Source organism: Syngnathoides biaculeatus, chromosome 22 (assembly GCF_019802595.1).
Source record: "Syngnathoides biaculeatus isolate LvHL_M chromosome 22, ASM1980259v1, whole genome shotgun sequence".
NCBI lineage: Eukaryota > Metazoa > Chordata > Actinopteri > Syngnathiformes > Syngnathidae > Syngnathoides > Syngnathoides biaculeatus.
This window is the reverse complement of record NC_084661.1, coordinates 14646816-14659628: the sequence shown is the minus strand read 5'-3', so window position 1 is coordinate 14659628 and position 12813 is coordinate 14646816. Positions and strand designations below refer to the sequence as shown.

The 12813-nt window shown below is 45.1% G+C and overlaps 1 protein-coding gene across 4 annotated transcripts in view; it reads right to left on the bottom strand.

Annotated features, from left to right (window-relative positions):
- Positions 1-12813, bottom strand: part of nrg3b (neuregulin 3b) — a 243155-nt gene that overhangs the window by 19157 nt on the left and 211185 nt on the right. For 3 of the 4 annotated variants that reach the window (XM_061810872.1, XM_061810873.1, XM_061810875.1), the window contains 3 exons: positions 7396-7422; positions 4398-4500; positions 1841-1961 (listed from right to left, as the gene is read on the bottom strand). In XM_061810872.1, coding sequence (XP_061666856.1) covers positions 1841-1961; positions 4398-4500; positions 7396-7422 — 251 coding nt within the window. The remainder of the gene's footprint in view (positions 1-1840; positions 1962-4397; positions 4501-7395; positions 7423-12813) is intronic. The other variant, XM_061810874.1, reaches the window with a different exon arrangement.

Sequence of the window (12813 nt, the reverse complement as noted above, 5' to 3'; positions counted from 1 at the left end):
AAGCTTTTTTTAAAAAAAATAAAAAAAGTCTGCGGAAAGAGTTTCCGTGGGCGGGGCTCGCTTTAGGTGTGTTTTGGTTCCACACGAAGACGCTGTTGCATTATTGAGGACCCCCGGTAAGAACCACGTTCTGAGAAGTACTTAGTAGCCAACAAACCTGCATCGGACCCTAAACAGAACCGAGTCTCTGGTGAATTTACTGCTTATTAAAAAGGAAACAAAAAAAAAAAAAAGGAGCCCAGTTCTAACTCCCTCCCCCACGCCCCTGTTTTTTCAGATGCCTTAAACATTAGCAACGGCGCAGATTATAAACGAGGAAGCCTGCCACTATTTCCCGTGCAAACAACAAGGTCGCATTTAGAGCCGCTAATGCATTTGGCTAATTGTAGCGACGTGAGGATGCGGCGCACAATAACGCAAGCAGCACCTCTGCAATGAAAGCCACGGTCACGCCGCTTAGAAAATAGTGCTCCTGCCCGGTGTTCGGAGCTTGACACACTAAAAGCAATTGTTATTGTATAGCTAGAGGCCCGCAAATGTAAATATAGAAAGGTGCTGAAGCAGACTCGTTCGCTAGTGCAGCAGTTCTACAAAGAACACGACATCAAAGCAAAGAATTTTCATTTTGGGTCAACATCAGCAGATTCTGTTATTTCACTGGTTGGGTTTAATGATCTGAAAAGTTTGTCTTCGGAGAGCGATGTTACGCAATTCTTATGTTAAAAGTAACCTCTGCCTCGTTAAGGATTCTCGTCAAAATGTCCTCGTGCCATGTTTTTTGGGGATGATTTTTTTTTTTTTTTTTTTCTGGAATGAATAATTAAATCAGACGATTTCATTTCCGTTCGTCCTCAAGGTCACATTTGGCACAACCATTCCTTTCCGGGTCAACCTCACGGTTTTGAGCGCGCAGACCCAACAGATACATAATTCAGATGGAGTGAATAATGCAGAGACGGGCGGCTAAATGCCATTTATACAACAGTTAGTTCCGACCGAGCAATTTGAAGGGACGAAAGTCATCATCGTAAGATTGTACAACAGCGGCGGGACTTTTAACTTCTCGTATAAACTCGGCCTCATCTGTGTTCAAAACGGTTAATTTGGCCGACGTTAACGGTCCGTGGTTCGCTAATATAACCGAGGCTTGTTAAAAGATGGACACATTTCCAAAAAATAACACTTTATCTGAAGTATGAAGGGTTGCCAGGTGAGTACAGAGGCAAGGAGAAAACACCCGGATGTGATTACGTGAGCCAAAAATGACACATTTAAGTGTACAAACACAAGGAGAACCTCGGAATAAGACGTGAACGTGGCTAACGAATGCACACCAATCCTTACATGAGGGTTAATTTTGCATTTCCGGACAATTTTGGGTAACTTCTGCTCGTTGCGGAGCACCCACTAAAATACGTGATAGCGTGACCGTGACTTGACGCGAAATAGACATATTTTTATTAGTAGCTTCAGTTTTTTTTTCCATTTTTTTTTAGCAATATTGCTAATGACGCGTTTAGCTTGTTAGCGTGTTAGGATGAATGCTATCACCATTGTTTATTTGCCCAACTACATGTTGGAAAAATGGAATAACTAATAAAAGTTTGATGACAGAACCACAGTCGTAATGATGTTGGGAAAAAAATGTATCCATCACTCCCTTTCGTCAGACATTTTTCTTTCTATATACTGTACAAGAATGGATTCTGGATCTCCATATTGGATACTGGAATTTTCAATGGTTTTCATTTGACGCTACTTAAGGAGAAACCATTTCAGGAAATTGATAGCATCAAGAAGATACGGATAAAATATAACCTGCAAAGTGTTGAGTACTTGCCTTCTGGAGGGTGTACTGCGTTCTCGCAGAAGATTTGGACATCAGACCGGAGGCATTGATACTGCAGTCTCTTAAGCTGCGACTTTCTGAGAAGTGAGCCTGCAGTTTTTGACGGTGTCTCCTATGGATGATAATAAGATAAATACATATATTGGAATCCTACAACCTGAACACATTCAGTTAGTTATGGAAATAAAGATGAAAGAAGACTGCTAAGCTAGCTGCTAGGTAGCTGGTAGCCATCTTGTTGACGAAAAGGTGTCTTGTTTGAAATTTTGATGTTGCACATTAGTTATTGTAATTGAAATAAAAATACATTTTATTTACTACCATATTTTCCCTCCTGCGAAGGAAACAACGTGAACCTTTCGCCGTGTTTAACGTGAGGCCATCGCTTCCCTTTGGATTCAACTTTGATTGAATTAAATATTAAGCGATTCCTAAAACTTTTGGATTAAATGTTAATTTGCCATTAATAGTTCATCTTGAAAAAAACACAGGGCTGCTAAACTCTCCGCAGCGCTGCATACTAAATGCTTTCTGACTAAAGGGCATGAAAACAAGACTGCATTGATTAACAGGGGGGAGAAAAGAAAGAAAAACTGTGCTTTAGAATATTGTCAGTTTCATATAAAAACGATAAACATGACATGCTTGAATCAGATTTGTTACTAATTAGCCTCTTCTTCGGATTCAAAGTTTTCCCAGAAAAGCTGCATAAACCCCAAGAAACTCCACGACCCCCCCCCCAAAAAAAAAAAAAAAAAAAAACGCAAACAAACAAAACTAACCCAACGACAACAAAGATCAACCCCCTTTGAAGCAAAATTGAAGAGGAGATTAAATTCTGCCGAGACCGGCCGCGTCCGGTACATTCATTACAGCGGCACGCTCGGTCACGCCGACCGATTTGTGCCGCAGCCTGCGAGAGCCCCCACAGTACAGAAAATGAAACTCGATTCTTATTTATCCAGACACATACAATTAAGACAATTTATAAGCTGCATTAACTCCCCCCCCCTTCCTTTACGCTGTTAATTCTCTTTGTCTACATCCCTTTTCTTTCTGCATCTCTGCGTGCGAGTAATTGACGTTGGCAGGGCAATCCAGCAGGCATTTCGAGAATCTTTTAATTTAGAATCAATGTCTCCGTTGGAAAAAAAATTAGAAATTTATCACCATTATAACACGCTCATTCACCGTACTGTTATGTAATAGTATGACTACCGTGATGCTTTAAATGTTGAGCTCCGGGCTTAGCCTTGAATGAGACAATAAACTGAAAGACCATTTGCAAAAGAAGTTCTTGGGACATGACTAAGACTAGTGACTGAAAAACATCCCTTTTTACGCTTATCTATGTGCGCTTGTGGTCTTTTCTGCAATGCGCTAAAATGACGTGACCGCTCGTTCTAAGCCGCTATCTTATCGGAGTACGAGCTAGCGTTGGCTATCGGCTGATAGCTGGCCCGGCTTGACATTGAACAGTTCCGTGATGGAAGATTCTGGTGAAGGTCCAACCAGCAGGTGAGGCTCCTTGTGGGGTTGACGCCGGAGAAAGCCGGGCATTAAACATCTCGCGAAAAAGGGTACGGATCAACTTTTGGAAATTAACCGCTGGTCACGGCTAACTAGCTCCTCAACATATTAGCCGTCATCATCGGCTCAGTTACCAAACCGCAGTTTAAAAAATGTTTCCGACACAATGAACGTTTGCAAAGAGCTACGAGAATTAGCGTGTCTACAATTGTTTAGATAAATATCGGAGTATAGACGTTACCGAGGCAAGCAACAAACACGGCTAAAAATAATTTTCTACTCTGATATTATTTCACAGTAGCACATTTGTTTTATTTTTAAAATTTCAAACATTTCTTTTTTTGTATATATATATATATTAGAGCTGTAACTGCAGCACTGTGAAACTGCAATATTTTTGTTCATCATTTTCATACCATCAGATTCTAATACTGGTTCATGCCTTTTTATGATACACAAAAGTATCTATATATATTTTTTAAAATATCTATATATCAGCTAGTTAAAATGTGGTACAATAGCTCATACAATACTGAAATATCTGCAGATCATGAAAGACGGACATGGTATATGCTACAATCCAATATTTTTTTTCACAACTAGATAATCTGCGAGACATTGATTGTTTTGATTGTGAAATTGTAAAATGCGTTGAAAATGGAGTGTTTTGGGACAAGTTTGAGTTTGAATTAAGTAATGAAATGAGAAAATCTTAGTAGGGAGGTGTCTATCCTTTGGCGCTAGGTCCCTCGCGCCAGCGACTAGCGAGCGTTGACATGAAGCAATCCAAACTCACCTTTCTCTTCTCATTTCTCTATTTTTGGGGATGACGTTATACAGTGAGTGTAGGATAACCACTTAAATAAATCTTACATGAGTATCTGTCCCGAATGCATCTCAACCGATTTAGCTTCAAGAGCCTGGCGCCGGTCCTGTATTATTCAGAATTTTCATGAAAAGTAAAGCTCGCTCCGCGCCCGCGCTCACCACCGGGGGGGGGGGGGGGGGGGTCGCTTACTTGTTGCGCCGGTAGAGAGCCATGCACGCAACTCCGAGAAGACACATCCCCGAGGCGATGCTGAAGATGGACAACACCTGCCTCTGGTAGGTGTCAGCGCGCTCTGCACGGGGGGGGAGAGAAAATAAAGGCCATTAAAAATCCACAACTGACACGCGGGGCTGCGATCAAACACGAAAAGGGGAGGAATCCGTCACCAGGGAACCATCCGGGGAGTCGTTCAAAACGCACACACCGTCGGCATTAGCATGAAGCGGCCAATGCCGCTGTCAGTAAAATGTCATTTCCTGAGCTTCAGACTGTGACATGCGCTAACTGATGTGAGATAATTGTTGCAAAAAGACACTCCCTGCAGGCGTAGCCATGGACTGACTGGGTTTGTGTGTGTTTACAACAGCATGCGAGGCGACAGGGAATTAGCAAATGCTGGCGGAGCCTCTTGTCAAGAATCCTGCACATCAGCAGCGGAGGCTTAAGGTCGCAGGCGGTTGAGACAAGTAGCAGTTTGACCCCAGCAGATAGATGAGTGGGCGTGTGTGTGTGTGTGTGTGTGCCAGACCAGACAAGGAACCAAATACTGTTAAAGCCTCCAGAGGTTGGACTATATCCGACCGGGTCGTCGTTTCCAGGCTGCTCAAACGAGCAAGGCTAAAGCGGCCGGTCCGAAGTTCCGGTCAACAAAAGGTCAAGTCGTACTATTCCGGTCCTGCCGTTTTTGCCTTTCTCACCGCGATGAACGCGCACTTATGGTTGACACCAGTCCACATGCTGGCATGCTGCTAAATAGTGAGTCAGTGTAGTGAAAATGCAGCATTTTCTATAATCCATCCATCCATCCATTTTCGTTGCCTGCTTATCCTCGCGAGGGCCGCGGGGTCGTGCCGGAGCCTATCCCAGCTGTCAACGGGAAGGAGGCGGGGCACACCCTGAACTGGTTGCCAGCCAATCGCAGGGCACATCGGGACAAACAGCCGCACTCACAATAGGACCTACGGGCAATTTAGAGTGTCCGATTAATGTTGCATGTTTTTGGAATGTGGAACATGCAAACTCCGCACAGGCGGGGCCGGAATTGAACCCGGTTTCCCAGAACTGTGTAGATAAAACGGTCATCACAGGTAACTACTTAGCCTTACAAATCACCGTTTAAAGTTGTTTTATTGCATCATTTTGAAGTACTTTTCTAATATTATTGGAGATTTATTTACAAACTCCATCAGAGAGAAGCAAACGTTTACTTAAAAAAAATAGAATCACGGTTAAATATGTACCTCAATTTTAATAATATTCAATATTTAAGAAAGCTAGAACCATAATTTGTTGATCCACAAGGGAAACTCACTTACAGATCTTCACGTAACGAAAACTGAATTTAAAAACTAATGCACAGCAATTGGACAGTCTGCCACTTAGGTCAATGCCATTGATTAAAGCTGTCGTAATGTTATGTAATCTACATATATTGTATATACATATTTAATCTCACACAAAAAAGGGTTCTGGGCGTCCTGGCTGCAGTAAAAGTTGCAGGAGTCACCATCGCAGCCGCGACGTGACCTTTGTCGGCTCGTCTGCGGTTTTTCAGGCGGTCAACGGGGAACAGTCCCGGGAGGTCTTTCCTCATCTTCGCTTGTCGGCTCACGTTTTTATCAACCTCTCACAATCGTTGTCCGGGGCGCAGCCGGCGATTGTGCGACTGCTTCCTGTGGTCACAATCTCGCGGTTGCACTTGAGGCGGGAGATGCGGCCTCTGTCGCGCGCTCGCGAGGGTCAAGAAGTGTCAGCGCCGTCGCCGTCGGCCAAAATGACCTCCCGGGCGAGCACTTTCCGACGGCAGAGGTCTCCCCTTCTTTTTCCAAGCAAAAATGCGAATGGCTGAGACGACAGACTCCTCCTCTTTTAGCTCCGCGAGGGATCAGCTACACGTTTCCTGGACCCGAGACCATCGCGGGCCCCTTTTCTCGACGGTTAGCTGCGAGGTATTCGTGAAATCCGAAGCGGAGAAATAAACTCTGCGGCGCTGGAGCGGCAAACAGGCGGGATGCGAACAACTCGGGAGATCCGGCATGTCGTCTATCTGGATAACGTCGAAATGAGCGCACGCCTGGGCTAATCGTGCGTCCCCCGAGTGGGCCTGGTCTGGTTTTCTCGGGCGTTCTCTGAAGTTTAGCGCCACACAACATTTTTCAAGCAGACCTCTCAATTGTCGCTTTGGACCGAGGACTGGCTTCAAGCCGTGAAATCAGACCGTAGCCACCAAAACGCCAGAGATGAAACGGAGCTAGTGCCCTACTTGTCGCGCAATCTGCATGACATTAAAACGGGCGCATTCCTCGGGCTAATCGCATCTGTCTTGTGTCAAACCGGCCATCGACCGGGCCGGGTCTCATTCACCCCGGCGCGTCCGCCCGCTCGCCGGAACATTCCCGACTACTCCAGCGGGGCAGATCGCCGAGCCGAGGAAGGTTTTGCAGGCGTCGGGGCCTCTTCCTCCCCCTCCTCGTGTGAAGCCAAGCTAATGGGAAAGTTCTCGGCGTGCGGCATCGCTCGTTCGGTATGCACGACGGCAAGTCTTGTCGGTTCGGGGGCGAGGGGTTTGCGGGGGGACAGGTGAGAAAATGAAAAACAGTGGGAATACGTCTTCGTGTGTGTGGATGCATTCCCTCCGGACGAAGACCGGCGAGCTATTATTACGGCAAAATTGTTTTAAAAGATTTTTTACCCACATGGCAGGCGAGAACGTCAGCGGATTCCCACGGCGCTTTCAACCGCGTTTTGTATTCCAAACATCTAGCTCGCACATAAGACACACGTGAACCGCCGTCTTTTTTAGCCCACGACAAAGAGGCAACGTACACCTAATTCCCCGCCGCCGTGTTTCCATGGCGACTGGCCCACATTCATTTTTTTTTCCCCCGAGGTGAGGCGCTTGTTTGCGTTACAGACGGTACATTTTCCCCGCTATATTGGACGAAATGGAGACAACGAGCCGCCTTACCCATAAACTCGATCCCAAGTTCATCCGCTGTCGGATCGGAGGCCAGGTCGGAGCGCAGCGTGAAAAAGGGGAGGAAAAATAAAACAGAAGTCAAACAATTACAATATAAAGATTCAAAATTCACCTTTACGCAGACGCGGTGAGTCAACGCAGCCGCTTTGAATGAAGAAACGAGAAGCGGAGGCTGCGAGGATTACAGTCATGAAAATAAAAGTTGCAAAGTGACATCGGGAACGCTTTATGTCACGACTGCTGCTGCTGCTTTTGGAGATGTTCTTTTTTTTTTTTTTTTTTTTTGTAATATTGATTTGAGCCAGAGGCATCGCAGTAATTGATCCCACTCAGTCTCCCAGCGTCGCTTCTTCTTATTCGGTAGCTGGTCGCTTCCAGACACCTACTATCTCGTGCAACGCATGTCTCGCACACTTTGACATACGCCCTCTAACAGCTAACTCGAATCCCGGTGCTGGCGGGGGTTGGGTGGGGACTGATAAAAAAAAGCGACACTCGTGTTCTTCCCCGTTCCGACAGTGCCCTTCTCACCCCCCCCCACCCCCGTCACTGTAATGTAATCGCATTTAAATTAAAATGAAAGCCTTCACCAGTAATTGCTTTTCTAACTGAGGTGGGCCCACTCCGAAATAGAATGCGGCTTGCTGAGCTACCGACAGATTATTTGGCGCTTTTGGCGCTCCCTCTCCAACCCCTGGAATTTGATTCTGTCTCAGCGTGTCTCGTAAAAGCTGGTAAAAGTTGTGTGGATGCTAACATAGCGTAGCGTAGCATAAGGTTACATCATATAAAGTAGCATAATGTCAAGTGTCAGTTATGTTATGGCGCCTAACCTCGCCAAAAAAAAAAAAAAAAATGACAAAACATAATAAAATGCGTAATTAACATTACACAGCGTAACATGACAGGATGTAATTTAATGACAGTGTAAGTTTAAATGACCCGAATGAACACAACTGTTTAGAATGTCATAAAGCACAACGTAGAACCACAGCGAACAGAACATAAAATCACCTAAAATAATGAAACTTAAGACAGCTTAAGACAACATAACCCTAACTGAATATATAATAAACGAAAATACCATAGCGTAACCCAAGTTAGCGTCACCTAACAAATCATTACTTAACTTATGGTAACATCACATAATGAAGCAATGTGCAAAGTATAATTAAAAGTTAAAATAAATGGAGTAGCAATTAGGTTATAGGTTTTCTTTATACAAGGTGGTGGAATATTTGTTAAAGTGTGTGATGAATTTATTTTCAGTTGAAAATAGTATTGAAATGTGTTTTATTAATTTGTGAAAATAAATAGTTTTGTTTGTCATTTTATTGTTGTAACGAGTGGTTGAAAAGGACAGGAAGTGACGTGTTAAGAAGACGCTGGAGAAAGAGAGAGAGAAAGAGAAAAAGCTGGACGGAATGTGAAGTACTAGTGGTTTCTGAGTGGTCGTTTGAGTGGACTACTCAAATCACGCCTTAACGTGGTGGAGTTAGCCGCTAATAAAGAGGCCAAGTGGATGCATGGAACCTTTCTGGGACGCTAGCAACAAGCTAACGCCAGCTAGCGAGGCCTGTGTCGGACCACGTGGAAGAAGACGCTAGCGATGAACAAACGCTAACGAGGCCTGCGTTGGAGCACAAGGAAAAAGCGTCGCAACCGATCGGACCGTCAGGACTTTGATGAGGCTGGACAATCGGACACAACCCTCGACTTTCTTCATTCCCGCCGTTTGAAACAAAGACGTCGGGGTTTGAATTTCATTTGTTTTGCCGCCAATGTTCACATTTGTCTGGGCCCTTAAAGTAGATTAGCTTCGTTTAGCTCATGTGTGCATTGTGTACCCGTTATTATGACTTTATTTGATTGTTTGTTTTGTGGACACATTTGATTTTCCATCCTTTATTTTGTTATTAAATGTTCACACTTTTTGCTACATAACCATGTTTATTTTTCAACTAAGTTAATTGAGTAGTTCCTAATTTAGATTGAGGAAAGAACTCAGGTTAGCCACCCCTCGTCAAAGTATTATATACTTGAGAGGCGCCACATACATAATGCAACATGACTTCACAAATACATAACTTAACACAAGCTAAATGAACATACTGGTATAGAAAAAAAATGCAGTGCAAATATTTTAAATTAATCTATTGTGAACTAACGTAGAGTCACCTGCGTAAAGCGCAACGTAATATACGGTAATAACCTAGCGTACATCTTAAACTAGCATAGCGTAATTTAACAGAGTGTAACATAGGAGTGCAACCTCAAATAAAGCAGGATAATATGAAATAATTTCATGTTAAGTAATGTCAGATAACATAACATTATATAAAATGTCAAAACATGACATGTTAAAACTGTACCCAGGAAACTCCTAAGCTCCCCCTAGAGCCGTGGAGTGAAATCGACTCATGCGAGGTGGGGGCGGGTTTGCCATGGCGACGGCAGAAATGTATTTCGCTAATTGAAAACCATTACAAGGCATCCCGAAAAGCACAAAATGTTTTTTGTTATGGTCGCTCGCAAATGAATGAACGGGTCGTTCAAAAGGAGGTAAGAGCGACATTTCTCCGTTTGTATTTTGAGGGGACGCCGCGCTCATTATCACCATTTTTTTTTTATTATTTATGATTTTTTTTTTAATGGAACACAACGAACAGCAAGTCCACTCTTAGTTTTATCTCTGGCGGCCTCGAGGATTAATAAACAAATGTCAGCCTTTATTTCACGCTCCACCTGATTCAGCGTCGAGAACGATTAAAAGCGATCAATTACAGAGGGCGGACGTTATGAATTTTCGCCCCGGGGTGGGGGGATTTAAGTCCAACCCCACTTGGAGAAACGTCTGACACTCGGTCGCCAGATAAAGCGAGCTGGAAACTGAGCACGTTTGCGTCTCTATTGTCCATTTAATCCTTTCTCCGCTATCGCTCGCGGCAACGGCCGAAGTATTTTTTTGTTTTTTTGCGCCGTAAATCGTCTTTGAATCCATTGCACATCGACTTCCCCCGTGTGCTTTGTCTCGAGGCATTCACCAATCGGGGGGGGGGGGGGGTCGGTAGAATACCTGTGTCAGGTGCTGGCGGCCTGATTATGAAAACGAAAAGTGGCTGCGGCAAAGGAGACAAAGACCGGATGACTCCGATCCGTAAATCCCGTCCTTCGCTCGGACGGGGGAATGAGGGGATGGGAGCGACGTGTGCGGGTGCAACGCTCGGCGCGGCTGCAGCGGGACGCATTTATATTTAACTTCGCATCTGCAGAGCGGGGCGGGGGGGGGGGGGGGGACTTGGCGCCGCTCCCCCTTTCGCCATCTGCAGACGTTCCGGAGGGGGAATTTGAACGCGGTTGCCTGATTGAAGGCTTGGTCGGTTTAACGAAAAACTAAATGACGCTAAATAAAAACAGATTGACATTATTACAACATTACTTATTATTGTATATTATTTTATACATTATTTTATCGTCGTTTTGTTTTGGCCGAAATCCCCCACCCCCCAAAAAAAACAAAAAACAAAAACAAAACTAACCAGTATTTACACCGAACCGTTCAAATTCTGTTCAAAACCGAACCCTTTACTTTTGCGCAAGCTAAAAAGATAATTGCTCTTGTGTTTAAGTGCTTTGGTACATTCCGTTTTAAATTACCATTCATCCATCCGTTTTTCCTTTGCCGCTTATCCTCACGAGGGTCGCGGGGAGCGCCGGAGCCTATCCCAGCTACTCTTGAAGAGTATTGCTAACAAACCTGCCAAATTTGCATGATAAATAATGAGCCGGTGATGTAAAATGAGGCTTCAAAATCCATCCATCCATTTTCTTTTGCCGCTTATCCTCACGAGGGTCGCGGGGAGCGCCGGAGCCTATCCCAGCTACTCTTGAAGAGTATTGCTAACAAACCTGCCAAATTTGCATGATAAATAATGAGCCGGTGATGTAAAATGAGGCTTCAAAATCCATCCATCCATTTTCTTTTGCCGCTTATCCTCACGAGGGTCGCGGGGAGCGCCGGAGCCTATCCCAGCTACTCTTGAAGAGTATTGTTAACAAACCTGCCAAATTTGCATGATAATGAGCCGATGATGTAAAATGAGGCTTCAAAATCCATCCATCCATTTTCTTTTGCCGCTTATCCTCACGAGGGTCGCGGGGAGCGCCGGAGCCTATCCCAGCTACTCTTGAAGAGTATTGTTAACAAACCTGCCAAATTTGCATGATAAATAATGAGCCGGTGATGTAAAATGAGGCTTCAAAATCCATCCATCCATTTTCTTTTGCCGCTTATCCTCACGAGGGTCGCGGGGAGCGCCGAAGCCTATCCCAGCTACTCTTGAAGAGTATTGTTAACAAACCTGCCAAATTTGCATGATAAATAATGAGCCGGTGATGTAAAATGAGGCTTCAAAATCCATCCATCCATTTTCTTTTGCCGCTTATCCTCTTGAACTTGAACGTTCCGTTGATTATACGTCTTCAGCAGCTCGTTTTGATCGCCACCGCGGCTCCGCAGTTGGATTATCCCTCGACTGAAAATAATTTCCGACTAATAAAATATGGATGAATGGGACCATTCGCACTGGCCACCGGTTTGTTGTGGCTTTCGGTGTAAGCAGACTCATCTCGGGCCTTTAGCGGCTATTTGCACTAAATCGCAAACATCCCGGACCCCCCTCAACTTGTCCCCGCTTTCTTTTCCCGAGCTCACTCCCCGGCAGCAGGGGGCGACGGGAGGGGGGTCCCCTCCCTCTTCTTTTTTTTTCTTGTTTTTTTTTTTAAACATCTCCGCCTCCTCTTTGTTCCCCGCCGAGGATGCTCACTCGCGGCGAGTCGATAGCGAGACGACGCGAAGGAGCGCTGACGGATGAAGTGTGATTGGAAAGGACACGGAGGGATTGATTCGTCCGGGGGGGGGGGGGGACTTTTTCTCGCCGCCTGACCTCTGGGGGGGGTGTGGCGGTTCCAGCGGAGTCAAATCGGTACGGACCTGACCGCTCGCTTAGGCCGGCACAATGAATTCCACGGGCGCTTGTCCCACTTGTAGCTGCTTTTAGCGGCCGCATGTATCGCGTGCGTGTGTTTAGAAACGATTTGGCTTTTGAAAGCAGGATAATCCTCGGAACCGTGGGTAATCTGGGTAAATTTAGATGACTCTGTATCAACACGGACAGAAAATAGGCAGTTTCTCAAATCTTCCCTGGCACACTTCATCTGTCCCAGCGGTAAAAGATTGGGACGTTTTGTTATTTTGTCGAACTGGTGCGTGCGTTCCTTAATTTTGCGCTCCCGGGGCGGCCTCGGCAGTTCCGAGCGTCTGAATAATAGAAACGGCCAACAACCGTGTCTGATTTTAACGGGTGCTATGATTCTCGCCGCGCGGAATTTATTGAGGCTGGCCCG